Source organism: Penicillium argentinense (genome assembly GCF_028826775.1).
Source record: "Penicillium argentinense strain IBT 30761 chromosome Unknown utg000009l_segment0_segment0, whole genome shotgun sequence".
NCBI classification, from domain to species: Eukaryota; Fungi; Ascomycota; class Eurotiomycetes; order Eurotiales; family Aspergillaceae; genus Penicillium; species Penicillium argentinense.
Genome location: NW_026622668.1, coordinates 697,831 through 724,185, shown reverse-complemented (window position 1 = coordinate 724,185; position 26,355 = coordinate 697,831). Strand labels below are relative to the sequence as shown.

General features: G+C 52.4%; 9 protein-coding genes across 9 annotated transcripts; 4 read left to right on the top strand and 5 right to left on the bottom strand.

Annotated features, from left to right (window-relative positions):
• Nucleotides 1-148: 148 nt before the first annotated feature.
• Nucleotides 149-583, bottom strand: N7532_007865 (uncharacterized protein; the record flags this gene model as incomplete). Its single annotated transcript, XM_056620357.1, has 1 exon — nucleotides 149-583. The coding sequence occupies one exon, from the start codon at nucleotides 581-583 to the stop codon at nucleotides 149-151; it is 435 nt and encodes a 144-aa protein (XP_056471163.1).
• N7532_007864 (putative nuclear migration protein (ApsA)) lies at nucleotides 540-5,517 on the top strand (the record flags this gene model as incomplete). Its single annotated transcript, XM_056620356.1, has 2 exons — nucleotides 540-992; nucleotides 1,054-5,517. The coding sequence occupies 2 exons, from the start codon at nucleotides 540-542 to the stop codon at nucleotides 5,515-5,517; spliced, it is 4,917 nt and encodes a 1,638-aa protein (XP_056471162.1).
• Nucleotides 5,518-6,873: 1,356 nt separating this feature from the next.
• On the top strand, nucleotides 6,874-8,281 carry N7532_007863 (class I SAM-dependent methyltransferase; the record flags this gene model as incomplete). Its single annotated transcript, XM_056620355.1, has 3 exons — nucleotides 6,874-6,958; nucleotides 7,300-7,416; nucleotides 7,551-8,281. The coding sequence occupies 3 exons, from the start codon at nucleotides 6,874-6,876 to the stop codon at nucleotides 8,279-8,281; spliced, it is 933 nt and encodes a 310-aa protein (XP_056471161.1).
• Nucleotides 8,282-8,967: 686 nt separating this feature from the next.
• Nucleotides 8,968-10,166, bottom strand: N7532_007862 (DNA helicase ZGRF1-like domain-containing protein; the record flags this gene model as incomplete). The annotated part of the gene is made up of 2 exons (XM_056620354.1): nucleotides 8,968-9,504; nucleotides 9,564-10,166. The coding sequence occupies 2 exons, from the start codon at nucleotides 10,164-10,166 to the stop codon at nucleotides 8,968-8,970; spliced, it is 1,140 nt and encodes a 379-aa protein (XP_056471160.1).
• A 627-nt stretch (nucleotides 10,167-10,793) lies between these two features.
• On the top strand, nucleotides 10,794-12,493 carry N7532_007861 (BAR and SH3 domain-containing protein; the record flags this gene model as incomplete). The annotated part of the gene is made up of 4 exons (XM_056620353.1): nucleotides 10,794-10,907; nucleotides 10,990-11,307; nucleotides 11,383-11,499; nucleotides 11,570-12,493. The coding sequence occupies 4 exons, from the start codon at nucleotides 10,794-10,796 to the stop codon at nucleotides 12,491-12,493; spliced, it is 1,473 nt and encodes a 490-aa protein (XP_056471159.1).
• Nucleotides 12,494-13,695: 1,202 nt separating this feature from the next.
• Nucleotides 13,696-16,473, bottom strand: N7532_007860 (uncharacterized protein; the record flags this gene model as incomplete). The annotated part of the gene is made up of 2 exons (XM_056620352.1): nucleotides 13,696-16,348; nucleotides 16,394-16,473. The coding sequence occupies 2 exons, from the start codon at nucleotides 16,471-16,473 to the stop codon at nucleotides 13,696-13,698; spliced, it is 2,733 nt and encodes a 910-aa protein (XP_056471158.1).
• Nucleotides 16,474-17,705: 1,232 nt separating this feature from the next.
• N7532_007859 (uncharacterized protein) lies at nucleotides 17,706-18,043 on the bottom strand (the record flags this gene model as incomplete). Its single annotated transcript, XM_056620351.1, has 2 exons — nucleotides 17,706-17,737; nucleotides 17,827-18,043. 2 exons carry the CDS (start codon nucleotides 18,041-18,043, stop codon nucleotides 17,706-17,708), a joined length of 249 nt encoding a protein of 82 aa, XP_056471157.1.
• Nucleotides 18,044-18,908: 865 nt separating this feature from the next.
• On the bottom strand, nucleotides 18,909-19,931 carry N7532_007858 (uncharacterized protein; the record flags this gene model as incomplete). The annotated part of the gene is made up of 2 exons (XM_056620350.1): nucleotides 18,909-19,808; nucleotides 19,869-19,931. 2 exons carry the CDS (start codon nucleotides 19,929-19,931, stop codon nucleotides 18,909-18,911), a joined length of 963 nt encoding a protein of 320 aa, XP_056471156.1.
• Nucleotides 19,932-20,594: 663 nt separating this feature from the next.
• N7532_007857 (Pfs NACHT and Ankyrin domain protein) lies at nucleotides 20,595-25,015 on the top strand (the record flags this gene model as incomplete). The annotated part of the gene is made up of 3 exons (XM_056620349.1): nucleotides 20,595-21,618; nucleotides 21,703-22,546; nucleotides 22,603-25,015. The coding sequence occupies 3 exons, from the start codon at nucleotides 20,595-20,597 to the stop codon at nucleotides 25,013-25,015; spliced, it is 4,281 nt and encodes a 1,426-aa protein (XP_056471155.1).
• Between the last annotated feature and the right edge of the window lie 1,340 nt (nucleotides 25,016-26,355).

Genomic DNA, 26,355 nt, shown 5'->3' with positions numbered 1-26,355 from the left:
CATACGCTCCCTTTTTCTACTTTCCTTCTGTTCAATCGTCCTTCCTTTCGTTGAATTTCTTTTTGCTTTTTGTGTGCTCGAATCGCGCGAGTTCCCCGTGTGATTTCGGCTGCAGTTGGCCGTATTACTGCTCGGCTGCATCACACAGCTACGCGCGTGTGCCTGAACGATCTCGCCGGACCGGGATCCCTGCGGATTGGCTGCGAGTGTTTGTTGTTTCGGCTCCCCCCTCATCGCCTTCCCATCTTGACACCTCGCGCCTTTCCCTCCCACCCTCCAGTTGCACCCGCATTTCCGCACGTGGTGCTACTCTGACGATCCGTGGTCGCTGGTCGGCTCGCCCATCATCGACCCATCGAGAGGCGTTCTCCGCGGCACCATCTTGAGGCGCACGATCTCGAACGATGCTCGCGTGAACCACAACAGCATTCCGCATCACGAAAAAAATTGCGCCAACCCCACCTCTCTCCCGGCGATCGATCTCTCCTATAGCAGGGGATTCGGACGCCGCGTGAGGCACGGCTTCGCTTCCTCGGATCATGACCGCACCCAACGCTGGAGCCAATAGCTCCCTCGCCTCCATGATGGAGGACCCGTTCGTCTCGAATGCTGGGCAGCCCACCGCCCCTCGCGAATCTCACCGATACTCGTCCTTTGATACGCAGCTTTTCAGCCTCAATGCATCGTCACCCGCACAAGCCAAGCGAGCCCTCGAAGCTCACCTCGCGGAAACTGAGCGCCGGCTGGAGGAGGCATCCAAGTTGGGAACCGCCCTCATCGCTCAGCAGCAAGAACTCTCAGAGCAGCTGAAAGAGGTCGAGCAACAGCAGGATGAGGGCGAAATGGGCCCAGAACTGCGGAAGAGACTGGCCGATCTCGAACAGGAGTATAATGAGATCGGTCGGGAATCGGCGCGCGCATTTCTGGCCCCGAAGCGGCTGGCAGGGAATTCGGAGGAGGCCCAACTGGGTACCCCGTCATTCGACCAAAAGGTACGACACCCAAAAATGACACGTTCTCATTCAACATAGCAGTTCTAACGCAACCGCATAGTCACCCATCAGTCCCGCTTTGTTCGCCGGCCAGGCAACAAACTCCCCCAGTAAAGTTAGCGTTCCGTCCCGCAAGCAACGCAACCAGTCGTCGAACCGGGTCCACGATATCGAATTCGCGACCGAAATTTCCACATCGCTACTCGCCCAAGTCCGTCAACTACAGGCGCTCTTAGCGGAACGAGAAGAATCTCTCAAATCCGTCAACCTAGAGAAGTCGCGCCTAGAGCTCGAAGCGGAAGGCTATGCGCAGCGAATCCGGGCGCTGGATGACAGCGAACAGCGATATAAAGATGAGAACTGGGCACTGGAGACTCAAGCCCACGAACTGATGGCAACGATTCGAGACTCCAATGAGCGAGAGAAAAGACTCAACAGCAGCCTGAGCGCATCAAACTCGGAGAAAAATGCCGTTGAACGTGAACTGGAGGAACTCAGACAAGCCAACTCGAAGCTGGTGGAGGATCAGACGGCCGCGCAAAAATCCAACGACGCGGAAATCCATCTCTTGCGCCGCAACTTGAATGCTGGCGATCTGGAAAAATCCGCTCTTCAAAAGAAACTCGAAGAGCTGACCTCGCAGAACCAAGAGTTGGCAAAAGCAGTCGCTATGCGGATCCGACAGCATGAGTCCCAGGCTTCGCGGGACTTGCCTGACGATGTCAATGGCGACGAGCCCGAACAGACGACGCCTGACAACTCTCCCCCTCCGTCACCGAATAAGTTCACTCCGCGCCACAATCACTTGGAATCTGAAACCTTGAAGAGCTCTCTGGGTCATGCTCACCGCATGATCCAGAACCTCAAGAGCACAATTCACCGCGAGAAGACGGAGAAGATTGAACTCAAGCGCATGCTGCAAGAGGCTCGGGATGAAGTTGAGCAGCGCCGTCGCGAGAGTGCTGTGCCCAACGGATCGAAGAAGAACCTCAAGAAGAAGGATGATTCTTTCCGGAAGCCTGCACGCCCCGATCTCCTGGGCGCAGGCCGCAAAGAAACATCAATGGTTGAATTTCACGACACCGACTGGGAGGACAATGCAAGCCAGATCAGCCCAACTCGACCAGCAGTAACAAACGGGCCTCGAAGCCGCACTGGTGCTCGTTCTCCTGACGAACCCAGCGATGTCTATCAGACCGCTACCGAAGCTGAGGATGGATTTGAAACCGCCAACGAGCGTGCGACTGCAACGGAAAGCGAGGCATTCCAAACCGGTGTGGAAAGTATGGCAGACGATAGCAGCGACTCGGCAGACCTCACCGAGACCGAGAACAATGTTCAGACCACCCCTCGTAACCGCGTTTCTTCGTCGCTGGTTATGGCTAAGGCCCGTGACCGGACCTCCTATCATAGCTCGGCTTCTACATCAGATGATGAAGAAACTGATAGCGGCTTCCCCTCTCCCAGCCAGATGCACATTTCTCGCCCTCGTGTCCGATCCAAGCGGAGCGTCCTTTCTAGCAGGCGGATTCGACCTTCCGGGGAGGCGCCTATGGCCTCAAACAGCCGTCCATCCAGCGCAAGTAACTCTCCTGCTCCAAGCTTTGAGCAAGAACCCATGGCTCAAGAAGGCCAGAGCTTGTTTGCAGAGCTGGCAGAGCTGGAAGGAGGTGAAGAGGAAGAGGAAGAAGCTGGTGAGGCCTCCCAGGCATCCACCCCGCGTATGCAAGCCGCCTCAGGCTCTCGCAGGCCCTCTGAAATCGCTCTGGACAGCTTGCCTAAGCCTGTCATGGTGGATAGCGGTATGATGACTGAGCCTTGGGAGCCTCAGGCTGCTGCGGCGGCTGTCGTGGGTGAAGGCAACCTTGACAATGCCCCGGCTACACCAAAGAGAAGCCAGGCCGTTGATCGCGAAATTGATGCTGAATCGGAGACAACCCCTAAACTGATCAGCTCGGGCACACAATGGACACCACTCAAGGGACCTGTTGTAGACGGGGATCACTTGTCCAATGTCCCGACACCGCCGAAAATGGCCTGGGATGAACATGCTGAATCCCAGCGGGTTGAAGCGGGTACTCAGGCCGAGTCAGAGGCACCAGAACTGGGCGTGGCGGCCATTTCTTCCCAAGAAACTCGACCTGCTGAACCCAGGTGGCGTACACTGGAGGTCGCTTTTGTCGCCGGAGGCGAGACTCTGCCCGTGAATCATGAGCTTCCTGAGCCCGAGGTCCCAGAGTTCAATGTTTCCTCCATCTCCTCACAAACAACCGAACCCATTATGGCTACTGTGCACGAACCCGAGCCAGTGGTCGTGGAGCCGGTGCGAGAATTGCCCGAGCTCACCCTCTCATCTCTCTTCACCTATTCTACCGTACCTGTTCAGGCACGCCTCCCCGAACCTGAACCGGTGGCTGAGATTCCAGAAGCCACTCCGGCAGAGCTGGGCATTGCTTCTATCTCGACTCAACATACTGAACCAGTGGAGCCCCGGCATCCCGAGCCTGCTCCCGTGCCAGAGCCCATTATCATTCCTGCGCCGGCGCCTGAGCCAGTTCTTCCGGAACTGTCCATCTCCATGCTCGATCCCGCTTCTACGCAGCCTGTTGCGCCGAAGCCAATCGAGATACCCGTTCCGGAGCCCTTGCCCGAGCCAGCTATTCCGGAGTATTCGATCTCTTTGATGGATCCGGCCTTCACCAAGCCAGTGGTGCCGACCCCCATTGAGGTTCCTGCTCCACCCGTTCCATCAGTATCTACCCTGAGCTCAGTGGAAACCCAGCCCGTCCAATCTGTGCCGCCAGTGGCTCCTCTGATGGCTGAATTGGGTATCCAAACAGAACCCATGGAGGAACTCAAGGCTGCTGCTGCTGTGGCCATTCACGAAGATGAGAATTGTGAGGCAACTCGCAACCGTGCTAGCACCAGCGCCAGTGATCGACGCACGAGCATTGGTCTGGCTCTCAGCGATATTTCCGGTAATGCCTTGCCGCAATCTACTACGGAGAACCCCGGATCTGTTAGCATGGACCAGGGCTCGCAAACTATTCTGTCCGCGAAGCAGATTGATCAGATTCTGCTCGACCGACAGTCCGCGCGACCAATTTCCTCCGCTGACAGCAAGACAAAGGATGTAGCTGCAATGGGGGCTGCTTCCGCTGCCGCTGCATCACCTTTTGCCACGCCTAAGCTCAGACCTCGTCTTCAAGGACAGTCATCGACCAAATCCTCAACACCAAGTCAGCGACGACCCGATAGCTCTACTAGCCAGGCGTCTGGTCTTAGCGCTCATCCGCCATTGCCCTCTGACCACCGCGAGGCGATCATGGCCGCCGAGAAGAAGTCGATCGATATGCAACCAGCCGCGTCTCCAGGTGTAATGGGACCTCCTCTTGCACCTGCCTCGGCATACCGCATGAACGTGCAAGGGCCGCGAACCCCGGGAGAACAAGCACCGGGGCCAGGCTCGACAAGATCCGTCTCTACCCAGGCCCGGATGAGGAGAAGCAGCCAGAGTCAGATGTCAAGGAGGTCTTCGGTGTCCTCGTTCGCATCCGAATTGGAAGAGCGGTTCAACATGGCACCCAACGCTGGCGCCATGCCTCACGGATACGGGCCCAACACCGACCCGCGCATGATCCAGGCAATCACCCAGACCATGATCGGCGAGTTCCTCTGGAAGTATACCAGGAAGACTGGATCCGGGAACATGTCGTCAACCCGTCATCGACGGTACTTCTGGGTGCACCCGTATACTCGCACTCTTTACTGGAGTGAGCAGGATCCACAGACAGCCGGAAAGAATGAGCTTCGGACCAAGAGTGTTCCCATTGAAGCCGTGCGAGTCGTCGCCGACGATAACCCTTACCCCCCTGGACTGCACTGCCGTAGCTTGGAAGTTGTCAGTCCGGGCCGTCGGTTGCGATTCACTGCTACTACGAGCCAAAGACATGAGACCTGGTACAATGCTCTGTCCTACCTGCTTACTCGAGAGGAAGATGAGAACTGCGAAGACCATAACAACAATGTAACCCTGGATGATATTGACGAATTCAACCCCGGGTTCCGCTCGGCTTCTCGCCAGACAGGTCGCATGTCCCAAGCCTCCCACAATAGCCGTCGACAGGCACCCAAGCAGCAGCGAGCTGCCTCTGCAATGTCCATGCGGTCAGGAACACAAGGACGCGCGTCTCCCGCATTCAGCTCTCCGGGCCTCAACTCCACGTTGCAAGTACCGGAAGATGCTCCACAGCGATCTGCATCTCGTCTCAGTACAATTCTGACCGGCTCGATCCGCGGCTCAATTGCTAGTCTCAAGGGACGCCATGGTCAAGCTGAAAGTCTTCACAATGAAAGTCTACGCGGCCAGAACAGCGTTGAAAACTTTGGTCACACGCACGATGCCGACGAAGATGAGCGACTTGAGAACGTCCGTGCCTGCTGTGACGGGAAGCACGATGTCGGCTCCCTCTCCCGCACCAGTCGATATAGCCCGAGAGTTGATCGCATCCACTCCCACCATTAAAAGCATTGCATTGAAATTCGGCTTGGCTGAGTTTGCGGGCTGGTCCTCAAACCGCGACGGCTTGTGTCACTCATATAATTGCCATGGGGCTTCTTTCTCTCGACAAGCTCCTCTCCTGCCCACCACTGCACCAACTTGCATCCACTTGGACGAAGATAGAAGGTGCAGTGGTGAACGTTCTTCTTTACACCTTCTGCATGAACCATGTTGCGCTTTTTGCATGTGCATCCGTCATGCCATCACCTACTAGTACTACTTTGACCTCTACCTTTCCTTTTTGTTTACCGCTTGTCTCTCCGGACCATGCACCATCTCCTATCACCGTCCCTCCTTGATCAATTCGTGCTGCATATTCTTTTCAGCCATGTTCAATCTGCTCAGACGCTTTTCTACATTTCTTTCTGTTGATAATTCTGTCTCGATTGCCGTTCCACTCTTTCTGTGATCGTGTTCCTTCATCGTTTGTGCCATACGCACCAGAACGTGAGCCTACTAAAAATATTAGTCTTCGTTATGATTCTGTCTTGTCATCCATGCGTAGAGCGAGTTTCTTTCCAAGTCCCAATTGATAGAAAAAGATAAACGCACACGATCATGATAGAAACGTCATTTCATTTGTCTAGACCCGGTCTATTACTTGATCTAAATAGCTGCGATGGAACTACCTCAATAAAACATTTCATCCGAATTATTACCCGACGTCGTTTCGAGCAATATTTAGACAAATTGCAGATTTCACTCGTAATAAAACACGGCCACTTGCTCCTCTGATTAGCGGTTGGTTCGTCGAGAACGGCCCTCACGATGCCCCTCGCTGTATACAAAGCAAAATCAAGCATGACCGTCTACATAGCACAGCGGTCATCAATGCTTCAAGAATAGCATGAATGTAGTAGGTTCGCCTTAAAGTTTAGAGCCCACCCTCGCCTCTGTCAAATATCATGGCCGGTTAAGCCTCGAGATGCTGGTCGTGGGAGATAATTTACGGAGGACATCTAGCAAAGTTCATTCAATAGCCGAGAAATCCGAAGTAGTCTTACCAACTGTTGACTGAACACACATCGGAGCCGACTCACTTCCGAGGCCAGGGTTACCAACAGGCCCATATGGGATGCAATGCACCTACCTCGCCCATCTGTATGACCCAGACATCAGATACGCAAATACAAGACGTACTAAGCTACGCGTCAACGTAGATAATCCCGCCCCCAATGTTATACCGATGGTGCCATCGTAGACGAGGATGATGCCCCGACATCCAGTATCAAATCACATGACCCACTTGGCCTATATCTTCGACCCGTGGATATCCTCTTCTCTACTCATCCAGCACATCCCAGCAAAACGATTTGCAATATGTCGAGCGATATTCCCCCTCCCCTCGGTGAGCGGATTAAGGGCCTTTTTGAGCCCGCTCCACTTATGACCTGGGCTATGTCTCGTGAGTATTTGTTTATAGTCGTCTGAATAGATTGTTCGACTTTTAACTTCGGCGTTTGGTTTTGTTCGGTGTTTGAAACTTGCCTCGTGCATCATTTCGTTTTATTGTTCTTCAAATCTTCTCGCAATGGTTTAATGCAATGATAAAGTCATTGTGTATTCCCTGGCAATACTTCATCGCTGGCTTACAAGAGACCCTCGCTTACGACCTACGGTTGTTGGGGCGTGAGGTTGCATCTACTCCCTTTCTCAGTTCTTCTTACCTCCATTCCCCTTTTCATTCCTCTTTTACTTCCAACATAGCAATTTGGATCAATCACGCTAACTCATTACGAAATACAGATTATATCCGGGTGTGTGTCGAGGCCGTCTTCCAGAAGGGCGAGATCCTTGCGCCTATCCTCGCCACCCGCAGACTGCGAGATGAGGCATTTGGTCGGTTCTGGGTGGAATTCAGCAGTAAGTCTCACCAGCACAATGAAAGAAGAAAAAAAAAAACCTTGCGTGATATTCCTCCCATCCAATCATTATATCAACCATCTGATCGACTAGACCAAATCACCTAATAGAAAGAATATACTAACTCCTCACAGCCCCCGCACAAAACGCCCCGCCACCAACCACTACAATCGCAAATGAAGAAGACTCACCCCAACCAAGTAAAAACGCCCACGGCTCCTCGGACCTCATCCCGCCACTCCTAAAAGCAGCAAACGGGATCATCCTAGACATCGGTCCAGGAACAGGCACGCAAATGCCCCTCCTCCGCTCCCCGTCCATCACAGCAATATACGGGCCCGAGCCCTGCGTCGGACTACACGCACAGCTCGCTAGGAGAGCGGCGGCTGAAGGTCTCGCGGATAAGTATTACATTCTCCCCTCCGGCGCTGCCTCGTCTGAACTTCTCCCTGCCCTCCGGGAGACGGGAACGGGTGTGGTGGATGAGTATGAGCGGACTGGAAAAGGAATCTTCGATACGATTATCTGCGTGCGTGTTCTGTGCTCGGTGCCGGAGATGGAGAAGACAGTGGATGAGTTGTATACCCTGCTCAAGCCGGGTGGGAAGGTGTTGGTTACGGAGCATGTGGTTAATCCGTGGCGAACGGCAAAGGGATCGATTCTTGCAAGGATTGCGCAGGGTGTTTATCAGTTGCTTGGATGGAGCTTTTTTATTGGGGATTGTGCGCTTGATCGGGATACGGAGAGTGTGCTCAGGAAGGTGGCGGACCGGGATGGGGGGTGGGAGGTTGTGGATTTGGAGAGATCGTTTTCTTGGACGGCTATGCCGTATATTTCTGGGACTTTAGTCAAAAAGAGTGATTAGATTGGTGGGTTTAGTCTGTGAAGGTGGTGCTGTTATTTGATTTTATGGTATTAGAGGAACTACAAGCATTCAAGGTGAACGTTTGATCGCTCTGTACAGTGATGTTTCCTCCCGCTGATAAAAGCTATGGGTATGCATAGCGATTCATTGCTTTAAATGGGTATCAAGTCATAAGAAGATAAGAATGTACACGATCCAATGCGGGCATGATAAGCTGCATTATAAGAACTGGATAATGCGGAACAATGGGTATTAAAAATGTCCAAGAAAAGATCTCACATCGGTCAAATCAGTAAGGCTTAGGCCGCCCCGGGGGCCAGAAATCAAAAAGATCTAATGCCTCTGATGTCCAGGGCCCTTGCTCATTCTCGGTTTCTTCTGCCTGTTCAGAAGTAGTACTCAGTGCGCTTCGCATGATTGTGGGCCGAGCCTGGAGGCTGGGACTTCCCGTAAATGCAGTGGGATCAGAAAGTGATTTTCGTAGTGGTGCGTCGAGGGATCTCTTCGCAGGGAGATTTCGTGGTGCTGGTTGGCTTCCTCCTTTATCGGAACCACATCCTGGATTGCCCGCCATCTCCTCGAGGATGGATTGGGTGGACACTGAGGGTATGAACTCCGTGTTGGTAGATGTCGGATCCTGCGTCAGGACGCTAGTTGGTCTACGGGGTAATTAGTACAGTAGGCAATCAGATATTGCGGGCATGTACTGACTCCGACTTTTTAGGGCTCGGATTTGACGCAGGATGGCTTCGCTTGCTGGGAGGGCCCATGGGAGGGCCCATTGATGAAACCGAGGACGACTTTTGAAACCCGTCACTGCTACTCGAAGTAGGCAATAGTGCATTGTACATCAACTTCCGACGGGGCTTTTCCTTTGCCATGCGCAAAACATTGCCGGGTTTCTTTGGTGGCTCTTGATCATTATTTGGGCGTGAGGGTCGTGAAATATCGTTATTCGGGAGGTCGCGATGTTTAGACGGTTCGACACTGGCATCCTCACGCGCCGTGTGAGCAGTAGAATTTGGAGGTCGCGGTCTTGTTTCTGATGGCAGGGGCAGAGACGGTTTCGCAAGTGTACTGGCAGGATTACTCGGAGGATTGGGAATCCGAGGCGTTTCTTTCGGTTTCGGTTTTGGCTTTTCGAGCGGCGTAATAGGCGGGTTAGGCCTCGTGTCCTGCTGACGTCTCACTACTTCCCGTGCAGGGGGACTCGGTGGTGCCGTCTGTCTTTGTTCCGATTCCGTCAGGTCCACGACTTCCGCCGGCACATTTCTACTCCTACCCGGGGGTTCTCGGCTGAAACTCGCGGTCGTTTGGGGGGTCGTGCGGAGGATCCAGGAAGGCTTGGCGTCGGTGGAGGATGACGTTCTTCGTACGGGGACACAAGATGGCCAATTGGTGTTCGTTTAATCCCCAGCAGGTCATTCAACGAACGAAACGACTGCGAGGATCCGCCGGTAGCTCGAACGGGGGTCGGCGTTGGACGCGGCGGTTGCGAGGGTTGGGAGTCTCTGTAGTGAGATGGCGTTCCTGGGGACGCCTGGCTGGAGCGCTTCTTCTCGAACAAGTTTGTGAGATCCTGCTGCGTGGTGCTCATGCGCTCGCCGACTTCAATCAACACGCCCTTATCGAGCTCCAGCTCGTCGCCGTCTTGCACCTCTTCGGCGGCCCGCCAGTGATGATCGCCGATGTAATTGCCATGTTCGTCATAGACCATGACTCGTTTATTGAAGGCATGGTATCGGAGGTAGCCATCCTGCCAGCGTTTCGACTTGCGGCGCAGGTCATGGGTGAATAAACATCGGAACTTGACGACGGACGCGGTGACGGGAGTCTGGGAGGAGGTCGGAGCGGTAACACGCGGTGCGGACGATGGGACAGACATGAGGGTTAGGATATAACGAACGTGGGGGCGGCGACAGGGTCCCTCATGCCGAGAGGGAGGTGGAGGTGGGTGACGAGGTGCAGGAAGTCGAGGAGGAAGATCGAAGTTGCGGGTGGAGCAGTGGCCGCCGCGGTGGACCCGCTGGCGGACTCCAAGTATGCCTTGCCAACTACAGCACTCTCGACTTGTGCGGTGGGTGGACTCGCCCCCACACGGCAACTGTAGGATCGCTTGTGATTCTGTGCAGTCACATCTACCTTGGGTATGATGCGTTGTCATCGTAGCTACAGATCAATTTGCCCATTCGCCCGGGTGGAACCCCTGCATCTTCCCCGGCCAAAATTAGGTGGAGAGCCGCAGAGAGAAGGCTGAAACGCCCTTCTCTTCGGGGGCCGTTCTCATTTCCCCTCTTCTTTTTCACACGCTTTCGATTTGATCAATTTCAACGGCTGGTCCGGTCCAATGCTCGCTTGTGATCCTACTGTCGTGTCTTTTGAACTGTTCTTGTTCTTTGCTTTTTGCTTTTGCTGCGCGTCCCCAAGCTCCAGTGTCGGCTCCAGCTCCAGCTTGAGGCTCCAGCCCCCAAGCTTTCTCGCCTCAGACTCTTCCAACCGTGAGGCTGCCAAAATGCAGGGCATGCAGATGCGTTTTGGTCGGATGACCACCAAGCGGACGGCCGACGACAGCCAGGTCGCCGTGCTCTTAAAGGATTTCGAAGATGCCGACATGCTTTTGTCCAGGGTAGGTGCCATCTTTTTTGCCTGGCATTGTTATTCTACAGTGACGCGGCCATCACTAACACTTCCGTTTGGTGTCTCTTTAGATCGCGGATTCGACAAAAGCCTGGCGCGATGCCTGGGTGTCCATCGCCACCTTCCAAAGCCGCATGATGGATGAATTCGATGGGTTCTATGCTCCCATCGCCGGCTCCGCTGAAACACCCTCCCCGCATCGACCCGTGGAAACCGACGCGACGCTCCTCGGTCGAACCAACCGGATGCGCAAGGAGTATGACGATCTCCGCGAGGAGATGATCCAGGAACTCGAGGTCGTCGAGGAGCGCATGTCGCAGCCGGCGGAAAATGCAAAGAGCTACCTGGCGCCGATGAAGAAGACGATTAAGAAGCGGAACGATAAGAAGGTGAGTGGGGCGTGCACGGACGGCCTCAACATCCCACTTGGATATCTGAAGTCAGCAACTAACCCTTCACTACAGTCCGAATTCGAAGTCTACCAGGGCAAGGTCGACAGCCTCATTCACAAGCCCAAGCGGACCGAACGCGAAAATGCCAACCTCGTCAAGGCGAGGACGGATCTGGCCAGCGCCAAAGAGGTATACACCTCCTTCACATAGTTGCCACCTGGGCAATAATGAGCAGGAATATACTAACATCGATGCATAGGTGTACCAAGCAGCCGACGATGACCTGCGTCGTCGCCTGCCGACGTTGATCTCGCTCCTGTTCTCGCTGGCTCCCATCATCCTCAAGGCTCAGGTCGAGATCCAAAATCGCATGCTCGGAACATACTACACGGTACTCCTCTCCTTCTGCGAAGAGAATGGATTCCCAGTTCCGCCAGCACCGATGGACCAAATTACCACCGACTTCGAACTTGCCCACGACCCCATTCGAGGCCAGATCGAAGGCATGGGCTGCCTCGCGCAGGGCAAGGCAATTCGACAGGCGCAGGCCAATGAACAGAATAAACGCCCCACTCTTCAGGGTCGCACCAACAGCATGGCAACGACGGTTTCGACGTCCTCGCGTTCTTCCATTCCTTCCATTGCTTCTTTTCGCGGTGCCCCTGCTCCCCAGCGCCCGATGCCCACTCCAGTCACCTGCGGATCTGAGGTTTCGTCGCCAGCCTCTTCGTACATGACAGCCCGGAACTCCGTCTCTGTAGCCTCGGGCACGTCGCCTTTGCCATCAGGAAGTGACTCTTACACGCCGCCTCCGGATTCGATGCCACCCCCGCAAACAACCACCCCGTTACCCAGCGGCGTGTCGTTCTCTCCTGCTGCCCCGCCGCAGGATCATTTCCAGCGAAGCCACCAACACAGCTCCCTCAACGCCGGGCCGAGCATCCCCTTCGCGAATGGGGAGCCCTTCGCCATGGCCGCACTGAAGAAGAAGAAGCCCCCGCCTCCACCTCGTCCCATTTTTGTCACGGCCATGTATGACTTTGACGGGCAGGGTGATGGGGATCTGGTGTTCCGCGAGGGTGACCGCATTCGTGTTATGAAGAAAACGAGCAGTACGGATGATTGGTGGGAGGGTGAGCTCGCTGGTGTGCAGGGATATTTCCCTGCCAACTATGTTGAGTAGATGTGGCCTACTCGTATTCTACTGGTAGTAGGAAGATTTATACGCAACCTCTCGTGCTAGGATTTTGATAGGTTTATGCAGGTTAAAAATACGGATGGATACCCGAGGTTTGGATGGACAATGGATATGCGGGCGATTTCCTTATGTTTTAATTAGTTAATATCTGAGAGTGCTATTACACTTGATTCTTCTATTTCCGCATTCTACCAGGCATGTGCAACGGTGACAACGGGTGATACATATGGGCGAAAGGCAACAATATGCCTTAAATACATGAGTGGTTTATAGTTCAATGTCATAATGAGAACACTTTGTTAGGACAACAATACTATCGTAGAGCATCGAAATAGCTGAAGATATATTTCTGCACAATCTCACACACCGCGGATCTGAAATTATATCTGAAATTATAACTATTGAATAGGGATTACGAACAAATTATGAGACAGTATAATTTGACCATCGAAGACATAAATAGAATCATCACATTGAATGCGATGCGTTCCGCGCTGTGGAGTTTGCGGAAGAAAAGCATCATGGAAACATCATGGAAAAATGGAGCCGTCCCAAAGTAACCTGGCTTATAAAATTTAAAAAGTTAGCCCCTCCCATCAACCAACACCAAGTGGTCGAGCGGTAACTCGGCTATCACGTCTTCCTTGGTCTAGTGGTCATGATTTCCGCTTGTCATTAACACCGATAAGCGCGGGAGACCGGGGTTCGATTCCCCGAGGGAGAGATCTTTTTTGGCACTTCGCTTTAGGCGTCAGCAATTTTTTTCGGACACTTTCTTTTTGGAACCCTCCCTACTTCTCAAAATCATATTCACAGCGTTAAATGCTGCCCAGGACACTGATTGCCGTAGACAGCAAGTGCCAAGGTCAGACTTGGCTCACATCTCGCACACGGGCAGCAGCCTCTACACGGAATTCGTCGGGCAGACAAACCCGACAAACACACTGCAAATTTGTCAATTTCGCATAAGAGGGGAAGAGAGGTTATCTGAAGTCCCTCGACTGGTATCATGTTGAAGTTAATTGATTAAAAATGGAATGTCTGTTTTCATTATGAATTTACTACAATACTTGCACCCGGATGTATACATCGGCCTGCGGACATGAACACAAATGAGCGACAAGGAAGAATATTACCAGGCTACAAGTTTCAAAGCAGCACCATAGCGAAATGCCAACTCGGCACCATCAAATGAACGCCTCACCAGGCTTGTTCTCTGACGTTTCTGTCCCGGCTGGACGCCGCCGACTATTCAAAAACATCTCCACCATATGCTTGCTGGAGACCGTAGACTGTCCGTCCTGACCCTTGTAGTACTCCTCCATCATCCTATCATGGGATTCCCTCTGCCATTTGTTTTCATTGCTGGCTGCGTGGAAGTCACGGTAGCTCTTCATAGACCGGAATGAGCTGGGCTGGCCGATTGCCACCATGGGACGTCGGGCCGAATATCGTCGATACTGATCTGCATTCAAGTTCCGCTTTTGTATTTCGGTCATTTTGCGCTGCGGTGTTGGAGACTCCTGAAGACTAGGCGAATTGGCGGTTCTCATGCGCATCGGCGACAGATCCCGACCAGAGAGAACCCGGATGGGTGGAGACACGACATCGTTGGCGGCGCTATCGACTTTCAGAAGCTTGGATGGAGTCCTCAGAGGATGGATAGGGTCGACGTTTTGGGATGGGTGAATCGTCCGTACGCTGGAAGCCCTGCTGAATGGACGTGAAAAGTTGTTTTGTGATACTGCCCTGGACTCCTCAACCGGCCGCATTGCGTCCTGACCAGGCTCACCAGTGATATACGGCATACCAGTCGACTTGTTGCCGGGAACAGGTGCTCGTCGCATCATACCCATGAAGATCTCATCGTCATCTTCTTGGAATTGAGCCTCCTCGCGAACATGCTCTCGTGTCGGGCTTGTTGATTCAATTCTCTCGATTTGCGAACTCATCCACTGCTGCCAGTCCACGCTTGGCTGCACCTGGGTTTTCAACGGATTTGAGCTGGACCCACGCTTCGGGGACCTGTAGATGGCTCTCTCAGACGTAAAAATGGTCGCCGTTCCCGGCACCTCTGTGTGATCAGCGGTGGTGTCCTTGATCGGCGTGCCTCCGTTGGTGGTTTGCGAGTAGATACTGGGAGAGTCTTCCACGGTTTTCGAATTCCCATGGTGAAGAACAATGACACTTCCGGTCTCATCATCCGAGTCCCCACCACGAGGACGAGGCGAAAAAGGTGATGTCCCGTCCACATTGGCACTCAACGGTCGATTTTCCTGTCCAGGTTGAATTGGAGATGTCGTCTTTGGCGATGGAATGTATCTAAGCGGGCGAATATAATGTTTGTGTGGAGATATAGAATTACCGGCAAGAGCAGTCGCAAATGATCCAGGCGTCGACGATTCCTCACTGGGAACATGGCGGACTGTGCGTCTACTGCGACGCGAGAATGCAGAAGAAGTGCGCTCGGGAATCACACGGTGCCCGGGGACGGTGCCAAACACGATATCCTCGTTTGGGTCTTGTACAGCCTGTCGTCCAATTTGTTGCATCAAAGCATTGTACAAGTCATGACTGTCGACCCAGTCGTTGAATCTGCGAGAAGCGGATATCCTTGCCGTGGGCGAAGTCTGATCAACAGGGACGGAGGGAACCTGGGGTAGTTGCTTATTTAGGCCATCATGTTCCTCAATCAACGACAAGGATTGGCGATGACCCGTCTTGCGAGTCAGGACCGTGTTGGCTACCGTCGAATCTGCCCAACTTGTCACGCGCGACTTGGAAGTAGCCAGACTGACACGGCTAGGGGAAATTCGTGGGACTCGTAGCGGGCTAGTCTCCAGCTCCTGAGTATCACCCACATGTTCACTAGCAGAACAGTTAACTAGACTTTTGGCAACGCTGATGACCGTTGGAGCAATCGCATCATCCGATCCACACAGAGACTCGGTCTTTTGCTCCACCGGCTTGGAGATACCAAACACCCTCTTGAGACCGTTCTTGAAAGATGCAGAGAAGGTCCGTCGTCTTCCGTGAGGCTGTTCCCGACGGGACTTTGCTCCCATGCTCGTCTCACTTGTGACTCGGAATGTCTTTCGGAACGGTTTGTCTTCTCTCTTGCGCCGGTGTATGAAAAACGAAGAACGTCGAGGCCGGGCATCTACCTCGTCGATCTCGTCGAGGAATTGATCACGAGCAAGTTGAATAGCCGTATCGTGACTCTTGGAATGTCGGATTGCCCGAGACCCTTCGCGATTACCACCTCGAGTGAAAGATGGGGAGTTCCTCATCGTCCGAGGCAGAATGAACTGCGGACTCCGGTCAAGATCAATGCCATTCCGTCGTGGCAGCGGCGGTGTTCCATACGGGGAAGGTGACGGTCGTTGTCTGGTCGAGAACATCGATTTTGCCTTGCGCAGTCGACGGTATGAAGAGGGGACGGAGCTGTCTCTGCCGTCCAGGCCATTGGGCTCCCTGGTTGCTGGCAGCATGACCGAACGTTCACGAGCGTGGATCTTTTCCACAGCCTCGGTTTCGATGGACGGACATGGTGTGGTTAGGGGTCTTGTCGGTACGCCGCAGGATGAAGAGCTGTCCTCGGTCTGGTGAAGACTGGACCTCGCTCGTCGTCGTGGAATCGCAATCTGTGCCGGGCCACCGAGCCGATCGTAGGAGGATCTGGACTCGATCGAGTGCTGTTGACTCGAGCGCATCGCACTCGAAGCGGCCGCAGCAGCGTGCAGCTTGGCCACGTCGGGGTTGACAACGACTGCATCTGGAGGAAGTCGAGGTTTTCGGATGGATCGAGTTGACATGGACTTGCGGAGCCGGCCGCGAGTACTGAATGAGGAAAACATACTGCAAATGCTGTAGCATATGAGGTACCGATGGTACTGAATACTGCGCAAAGGAGATTTTGGAGAGGCGAAAGAAGCGGCCGACCGGCGGTCCATTTGTGTTGACATGTTGTTGACGCAGCGGCAGGAAAGAGCGCCGCGTCCCAAAACGGTAGGAGTGAGGCAATTCCCTTCAAAAGTTACGGACATTCCGCTCGAACCACCGCCTTCAAAGGCCAAGATGGGATTCAGATTTCCATATCTCACTGACTTAGCCATCTCCGCCGATCACGAACTGGCCAAGTCCTAATGCACCCCAAATCACATCGCCCTGACAAGTTGGGACGATGAGCCACAGCACAGCTTGACTCAAACCAGCCTCATTTTGCAGCAACGCAACTGAGAGGTAATGCAGCAGAGGAATATATAAAAAAAGGCGGAAACATACAACAGCAGGGATTCGCATGTGGTCACACACCATACTACGTACCACGCACAAAAGAATCAGGGTCGGACATTGATACGGACTGATGCGTTCAATCTGTTCAGTTTAGACGACTTGTCAATATTAGTGGACATTGAGACGGGTGATTGTGATAGCAGTGTCCATTTCTTGGGCATCAGAAAACATCCTCCACTGTATATTCTAGCAGAGTATATCATTCCATCCGGCTGGTTATTTCCGGAGTTGTATCCAGTGACTCTTTCCCTAGGTAGATTTAGACCGATTTTGTCACGTCCCTTTCCTATACTCGGTTCTCCCTGCACAGTCTTCGCAGTCCACGGCTTGCATCCAATGGCTTCTAATCCGTCTAATATGAACTCGTTCCTTCAGCACCTTGAAAATATTCGGAAAGAGTGTGTCTCAGTGTGTAAAAGCGCAAGCCGATTTTGTAAGCCACTGTAGACCATCGTCTGAATACTTTCTTTCTTAAGAGAGGAACACGGTCTTACTTAGCCAATTACGTCTAGCCACCACCCTCCATCAACCATTGCCCATCCGGACTAGCTGGTCTGTCCTGACTTACTGGGGAGACCGTGCTACTCCAAAGTGGAGAAAGGAGTAACATCGAGCCAATCATATAATTGAGTAGTAGAATTGGTTGAAGCCACTCATGTTCGTTTTTACCCTCCATTAAACAAGACAGCGAAACCCCCCAACTTGCTCCAGGCCCAAGGATTACCTCAATACCTGTAGATCAACATCTCTCTTTTAGCACTTTACGAATCTATGAACAGGAAATAAACGGTTTGATTACCTGGGTGAAGCTGCTCCAAATCACTCTCAAGCTGCAACTATTGAAATGAAACCAGTCTCTCTTGGGACAGGAAGTCCTCTAGACCTAAGCTCGCTAGGACTTTTAGCCCTTTCCTTCGAAGACAAACTCCCCCACTTTTCATACAGAGTTAAGTCCGACCATGAAATCCTCGCTATGTGGCTCTGATCAGGAGTCTCTTGTAGTATTTCGGCATCAGGCGTACCTCCGGGTAACAAAGAAGCGCGCGTCCAGCCGTCGGCATTAGCAGGCACTTGGGGAATGGTCCACTGTTCGCTATCTCCTTCATCAGGGATCTCTTCTGGGGCAGGCTCAGGCTCTTCGTAGACAAGCTCAGGCACTTCGGAGATATACTCAGGCTCTTCGGAGACAGGCCCTTGGAAAAGAGATTCATCTGAAATGATGCCGTTCGGTATCTTCATTGATGATCCCGCAAAAAGTCGGCTCAGCCTGATTACCGTATCGTTAATTTGTAGGAGGTGACTTACCGCGCTGTTCTTTCATAGAACATAAGCGAACAGATAATATCTCGAGAATCATTTTCATCACTGCATTATCTAGAACTCGCGTAAACCAAGCCCTCGATCTTCAGGCTTAAGTAATCGCTGCAGGTTTCCTTGAATGTAACTTGGAAGCCAGGTTTCACCTGCGGGGAGGCTTGAGAACACGTCCCTCACAGCCCGCAGTATTTCAAGAACAGTAACCTCATCATCTAAGTGCTTCATCTTTTGTTTAGCAAGGATTTCAAGGTCAGTCAGGCCCCAATTCCTTGATGCGTGGTAGACTAGAACGCTCCTCTTGTATTCTCTGGCGAGATCTGATGTGCCTTCGCCAAGAGTCGAGCTGACCGTCTCGTAGCCGCCTGTGTGTAAGAAGTGCACCACGGTATGCCCAACGTCTTCAGTCGTCAACTTGAAGTTGAAGTCAGCACAGTCTCACTGGCAGGAATCCTCTGCGTTCCAACTTGAACCTTCCAAGATTCAACTTGAAGTTGCCTTGTCTGTTTATTAGTAAGATCGTACTACTAGTGGAGTTTAGATTGTGTTATAGCTTTCCAGAAGTTTAAACCAAAAACTTCTTGAATGCCCCCAAGGTTCTTAAATGACATTACTAGTATTTCTTGTTTCTGGCGCACCAAATAGCTGGAGAAGGTATTATCAGAAATCCAGGGACTCCCCAGTCATCTATCCCAATTTATTCCTTGCTAGTAACCCCAAGACACGCAAAATCCTTCTCCGCAGATTTGTACATTTTTGAAGCGCGGCAACCAAGAGCTTCCTCATTCCCTCACAGATCCGCAAGGACCTCAGTCAATTGATACAATTCGCGCCCCAGATCACCGTTGACTCGATATCTCTCCGAAAGAGTCGAATATTCCAAAAGATCACTCGTTTCCATCCATGACCCGACAATACTACCGATATCGTCGCGCTCGCCATCAATACGGGCCTCACGAATAACCCGTCGAAAGCCGTCTAAATAAAGCACCAGGAGCTTTCCCGTTTGGAAGGCTTCCTCATCTGCAATGATCATATACGTGCTTGTAGCAACTTTCTGTAATGCCGTCCCAGTTGATTCAATTACTGAATCCCGCTCATGAAGCCACGCTCCGGGGTCGTTTTCTTTTGCGATAGCGAGATCCCTCTTGAAATAAGGGTACATATTCTTCAAGATGTCGTCGCTTGGCTCAGGGACGCGCTTGACTATACGTTCACCATCACTAGAGCGAGAAGGTTGGATTAAAAGCGGACCAGCGAGCTCGGGTAGGATATCGTAGATTCGGCGCCAGGAGTCTGGACCGGGGCCAAAATTGAATAAGTCCTCACTGTCGAGAACAGCCCATTCAGCTTCTTCCCCAAATATTTCTGTGTCGATCCATTCTTCCATTTGCGCATCATCTTTGGCTCTCTGGTCCTCTGAGGTGCTATAATAAGTACGCAAGAGATAGGGACATATATCATCTGGATATGGATCCATTGCGTACCATCGCAATTCTTCACAGCGATAAGGTCGAAGAATTATATCAATTTCTTCTGTTGTAGGTAGTCGAAACCCGAAACCCTGGGCAGGGAGGTCTTTGGGAATTTTGAACCATTTAAGAGGAAGAATGTTTAGGTTGAGAAAATCAGTGACAAGCCTGCTTCGTTGCTGGTCTGGATTTTCGGTCGAGGAGAAGTCCCAGTTTAGCTTTGGAGAGTTAGAAAGATACCCTAGCTGAAGGAGAAAATGATTCCGATATAAACCTACTATAAAGTACTGCTCAATCAGTAATCTACCCCAAGCGGGCCCTGTCTTGTCCGAGTCAGACATGATGACGGTGAAAGTATCGTAGAGCGGCGGAGTTATGGGGGAATAAAGACCGGAACTTGAAATAATTCACGGCCAGTTGCAGCTGCAGGGCTTGGGGAAACACTGTTTAAATAGGTTGTGCCAAGATAAACTGCAGGCTGTATTTCCGACACAACGCAAATTTACTGGATCATGACATCGATACTCCAGATCTGGAATAAGCACCCATAAGCTCAGAACGTCACCGGGCAATGTGGGAGGCAGTTTCCATTGGCATTAATCCCCCCCTTCCCCTGAACACCCAGTCATGTCGTTCAGCCAGCGAGAAGGTTCTGCATGCAAGCATCCACAGCTCATGGCCCCCAACGTGCGTGCGCCACTAGCGAGAACCTGTTGTTGTGGGCTGACATAACATTGTTCTTTTTTCAGCTTGCCTCCGTCCATCCACAGTGGGATGCAATAAGTACGAATCCAGCTGGAGGTCATTGTGGGTGATAGCGCTAGTCATGCATGGCAACTGGCAAGGTTGCGGCCTTTGACTGGCAGTGATAAACGATATCCCACAAACACTTCTCCGCCTCTCCTCGTGTGACTCAACTTCAGCTTCCTCGTCGACGAAGTTAACCGCAGAACTCTGTCTTTCCACCGGCCTATCTGACAGCCTCGTGCACTTCCCTCCGCACCATGGCATCCCAAAACACCCGCGACAGCCCCGATTCTTATGCCATCGCCTGGATCGCCGCTCTTCCCATCGAGCGGGCCGCTGCACAAGCGATGCTAGATGAGGAGCATGCAGCTCCAACGAGCTTCACGCGGCACCAAACCGACACAAACGTTTATACCTGGGGTCGCGTGGGAGAGCACAACATCGTGATTGCCTCTTTGGCCGCCGGAAACTACGGGACCACGTCGGCTGCAACTACAGCTTCGAGCCTGCTTGCCTCTTTGTCATCCATCCGTGTTGGTCTTTTGGTGGGCATAGGCGGTGGCATCGCTCGACCGGAGGAGGGCTACGATATCCGGCTAGGTGACATTGTCGTGAGCCAGCCCTGTGGGACCACAGGCGGCGTCTGCCAGTACGACTTGATAAAAGCAAAGTCTGGGGACAAGCGTGAGCGCAAAGGCTTTCTCGGACGGCCTCCAACGGTCCTCCTCAATGCGCTTACCAGCATCCAGGCCGATCACGAGCGGAAAGACTCTAAGGTTCCCTGCTTCCTTCAAGAGATGCTGGAGAAGAACCCGAAGATGGGCAAGAGATCCAAGCAAAATCCTGGCTATGCTCACCAAGGCTTCGACAACGACCGCCTATTCAAGTCTTCATGCGACCACGTCCTCGGCCCGGACTGTCGGGGCTGCGACACTGCTGATGAGGTTCAGCGCGATCCTCGAGACACTACCGACCCCGATATCCACTACGGGACCATCGCATCCGGTAACACACTCGTCAAAGACGCTGCCGCGCGCGATCGGATTGTTGCTGACCTGGGCGAGGATTGTATCTGCTTTGAGATGGAAGCGGCCGGCCTGATGAACCACTTTCCCTGTCTTGTGATCCGAGGGATCTGCGACTACGCCGATTCTCATAAGAACGATCGATGGCAGCGCTACGCCTCGGCGACTGCCGCTGCTTATGCTAAGGAGCTTCTGGCGTACGTGCCGACCGCGGAGGTCCAAGAGACCAAGAGGGCACTGGAAGTGCTTCAATTAGGTTAGTTGTTGTTTCGTTCACTAGGGCGCAAATACACGAGACCGAACAATGTTTGAAATTGTAATACGTCCTGACTGCGAGTAGTTCAACAACAGATCGATGGCGTGCAGCAGATGACCGTTGCAACGAAAGCTGCAGCTGATTCCATCCGGTCTGACCTTCATACCGATAAGATCAAGCGCTGGCTTTGTCCCCCGGATCCGTCTACAAACGCCAACCACGCGAGAACACTCCGCCATAGTGGAACAGGTGTGTGGCTTCTGGAAAACCCGGTTTTCCAGGAGTGGCACTCGGGGTCGCGTCAGCATTTATGGCTGTACGGACTTGCGGGGTGTGGAAAGACGGTTCTCAGTGCGACTGTGCTTGATCACCTTGCGAAGGGAAACGACCGTCTTATCCTTAGCTTCTTCTTTGACTTTAGTGACACCACAAAGCAGACTGTGGATGGCATGCTGCGGTCGCTTGCTTTTCAACTTTACCAAGGCGGGGTTAGCTCTGCAATTCATCTCGATGCATTATTTCAAGCACACCAAAATGGCAGCGACCAACCTGCGATAAAGGCGCTCTCAGATATTGTATTCAAAATGCTGCTTGTCCAGAAGAAGGTCTCAATCGTTCTTGACGCATTAGATGAATCCAAAATAAGACATGACGTTCTCCTGTGGATCAAGGACGTGGTGTCCAGGCCGGAGTTGGGCCATGTCCTGCTGCTTTATACCGGTCGACCTGAATCCGAGTTCCAACGCGATATTCCCCCAATGATAGGAAATCAAAACTGCGTTTCTCTTGACAAACACGCTGTCAACGCGGATATCCGATCATGGGTCACAGCACAGCTTTCTCAGCGGCGCGATTTTAAAGAGAAGCCCTTGTCTCCGGAGCTGCTAGAGAGAATCCGGAGGAAAGTTGGCGACGGGGCAGACGGGATGTAAGATATTATTTCTTCGATTCGATATGCTGACGGTTTGCTGACGCCCTGTTTAGGTTCAGGTGGGCGTTCTGTCAATTGGACAGCCTGGCTCGATGTCGCCACGAGGCAGCTATGGAGGAGGCTCTCGTATCTTTGCCGCTAAACCTAGATGAGACATACCGGCACATGATTGCAAGCATACCGACGGAATTAAAAAGCGACGCGATACGCCTCCTACAATTTCTAGTGCACTCCAAGCGTCCTCTCAAGCTGGCCGAGGCTAAAGAAGTAATAGCGACGCAAATCGAAAACGAGTCGCGAGGGTTTGACATCAAGCGTCGACTGTTTTACGAGACTAATGTTTTGGATTACTGTCCCAGCTTAGTGACAGTCGTTGACGCAACCGATAAAGAGTTACATCTTGCCCACTTTTCCGTCAAAGAGTACCTTCTGAAACAGAATCATTTCAAAAGTACGACTGCCAGCATTCCCATCACGAGGACGTGCCTGACCTATCTTACGGACATCAACGGTAGTCACAGAGAGATCAAGCGAGGTTTTCCGATGGCAAGATATGCGGCGGAACTCTGGACAAACCATGCTGCGTTGGCCCAGGCTTCCAAAGATATAGTTCGAGTAACAGTCAGGTTCCTAGAAAAGGAATCGACTTTCCAACGATGGGCTAGTTTGTATCAGCCGGATAGGAGATGGCCTAAACCTGGTCTTCCACAAGGGTCCGGGCTCTATTATGCTTGCTTTCTTGGGCTCATAGCGCCTGCACGAGATCTTATTAACAAGGGAGCGGACGTCAACGTGCAGGGCGGCCGCTACGGCAATGCTCTCCAGGCCGCTTCGTTTAGTGGCCATCAAGAGATTGTCCAACTGCTCTTAGACAAGGGAGCGGACGTCAATGCACAGGGCGGCGACCACGGCAATGCTCTCCAGGCCGCTTCGTTTAGTGGCCATCAAGAGATTGTCCAACTGCTCTTAGACAAGGGAGCGGACGTCAATGCACAGGGCGGCGACCACGGCAATGCTCTCCAGGCCGCTTCGTTTAGTGGCCATCAAGAGATTGTCCAACTGCTCTTAGACAAGGGAGCAGACGTCAACGCGCAGGGCGGCGACTACGGCAATGCTCTCCATGCCGCTTCATCAGGTGGCCATCAACAGATTATCCAACTGCTCTTAGACAAGGGAGCGGACGTCAACGCGCAGGGCGGCCGCTACGGCAATGCTCTCCTGGCCGCGTCGTTTAGGGGCCATCAAGGGATTGTCCAACTGCTCTTAGACAAGGGAGCGGACGTCAACGTGCAGGGCGGCAAATACGGCAACGCTCTCCAGGCCGCCTCGGTGGCAGGCCGTCAAGGGATTGTCCAACTGCTCTTAGACAAGGGAGCGGACATCAACGCGAAGGGCGGCGAATACGGTAATGCTCTCCAGGCCGCGTCGTTGGAAGGCCATCAAGAGATTGTCCAAGTGCTCTTAGACAAGGGAGCGGACGTCAACGTGCAGGGCGGCCGCTACGGCAATGCTCTCCAGGCAGAGTCATTAAATGGCCATCAAGAGATTGTCCAACTGCTCTTAGACAAAAGAGCGGACGTCAACGCGCAGGGCGGCGAATACGGCAATGCTCTCCAGGCCGCGTCGTTTAGAGGTCATCAAGGGATTGTCCAACTGCTCTTAGACAAGGGAGCGGACGTCAACGCGCAGGGCGGCGAATACGGCAATGCTCTCCAGGCTGCTTCATCAGGTGGCCATCAAGGGATTGTCCAACTGCTCTTAGACAAGGGAGCGGACGTCAACGCGCAGGGCGGCCAGTACGGCAATGCTCTCCTGGCCGCGTCGTTTAGAGGCCATCAAGAAACTGTCCAACTGCTCTTAGACAAGGGAGCGGACGTCAATGCGCAGGGCGGCCGCTACGGCAATGCTCTCCAGGCCGCTTCGTTTTGGGGCCATCAAGAAACTGTCCAACTGCTCTTAGACAAGGGAGCGGACGTCAATGCGCAGGGCGGCCACTACGGCAATGCTCTCCAGGCCGCGTCGTTGGAAGGCCATCAAGAGATTGTCCAAGTGCTCTTAGACAAAAGAGCGGACGTCAACGCGCAGGGCGGCCAGTACGGCAATGCTCTCCAGGCCGCGTCTTTTAGAGGCCATCAAGGGATTGTCCAACTGCTCTTAGACAAAAGAGCGAACGTCAACGCGCAGGGCGGCGAATGCGGCAATGCTCTCCAGGCCGCTTCATCAGGTGGCCATCAAGAAATTGTCCAACTGCTCTTAGACAAGGGAGCGAACGTCAACGCGCAGGGCGGCATATACGGCAATGCTCTCCAGGCCGCTTCGTTGGAAGGCCATCAAGAGATTGTCCAACTGCTTCAAAGAAGGCACGCTATTACATTGTCTTCAAAGCGGTCGAGCTCTAGGACTCCAAGTTACCCGACGAAGAAACTTCGTCCCATGGACTCTGAACCTTCTGATCAAATTCGATAATTCGTTCAGTAGACCCCACCATGGTGTCTATCTATTGCCTAAGCTCAGGTGTGATCCCTCTAATCACTTTGCCGATTCTAGGTGTGGCTAGTTAAGTCATGACAACCTGCGAATGCTACTTTGTCTGGGCAGCGGTTACTATTTAATCCAGATTGTATTGGGATCCCATATGGATTATCAAACACGGACAGGAAGACCGCGAGTCCACCTACGAACTGGGGTACTAGTTGGATAAAATGGACCCGATCACATGTTATTCTTCTGCGAATCCTGAGCAATCATAAGCACCCTTTTATATTAGATACGGACACATGTAGCCCCAAACAGGAATACACTACAGGTATGAATCATGCCGCGCGGAGAGAAACCCGTTAGAAGAGTTGACAAAATGAGAAGAACCTCTTATGTCAATCGTGGGACCATGTAGAGCTTCCTGTCAGAAATGTTGTACTGTAACGTATGTGAAGGCCGAGAAGCTCTCGACGCAGGTTATGGAGACTCGAATGACCAAACTCAGCGAGGACTATCTTGCTACGCTATCGAGCATGGCCGATCTCGTTTTCACCCGAAATCATCGCGTCGGAGCAAAAGTGCTCTTGATTTACCACGACCTTGCTTAGCGACGCAAGACAAGTTCTAGGGCTTATAATAGTCTCTCACTGACAGCAATGGCCCTTGAAGAGAATACGCAGGCGCGGTCGGGACGGATTCGGAAACCAAAGGTGCCAGATGGGTTTGAGATTGACAGGCTGTGAATTGTGATATTACTCTACCTTTCTACAAACAAAATCCTATCACCTCGTCATCTTTTCATCATTCTCCGCCCATAACATTACCCTCCGGTAATCTGCTTTCGAATGTTACTATATTATTAGAGCAGCGGGTAAACGAATGACAATACAAGTCGAGCGGGAATTCTATTGGATCTTACAGGTACCTGCCCGCGAAAGAGACAATATAAAATTGTTGTTGTTGTGTGCCGAGCGGGAGCGAACCATCAAGCCATTTCACAGCTCTATACGAGTAAGCCAGTAAATCCAATACTACTTATATACTACAGGGAGTAGTCAATTTACTAAGGCAATGAATGTGAGCTCGTCAAATTCTTTGGACACCTTGAACATTAGATTTGGACGATTTGACTCAATAGTGCAGAATTGGCGGGAATGGATTATTTGGGTGTGAGATCGATCATGGAAACGTTAGAAGTAACATACCCATCAATTTCGAGACGCCTTTGGCCCCCTGCATCCGCCCGAACTTTCAAATCCGCCGAGTCAAACGCTTGACCAAACATCACAACATGACGCAAGGTGCAGTAGTCTGTCTCTAGGTTGTCT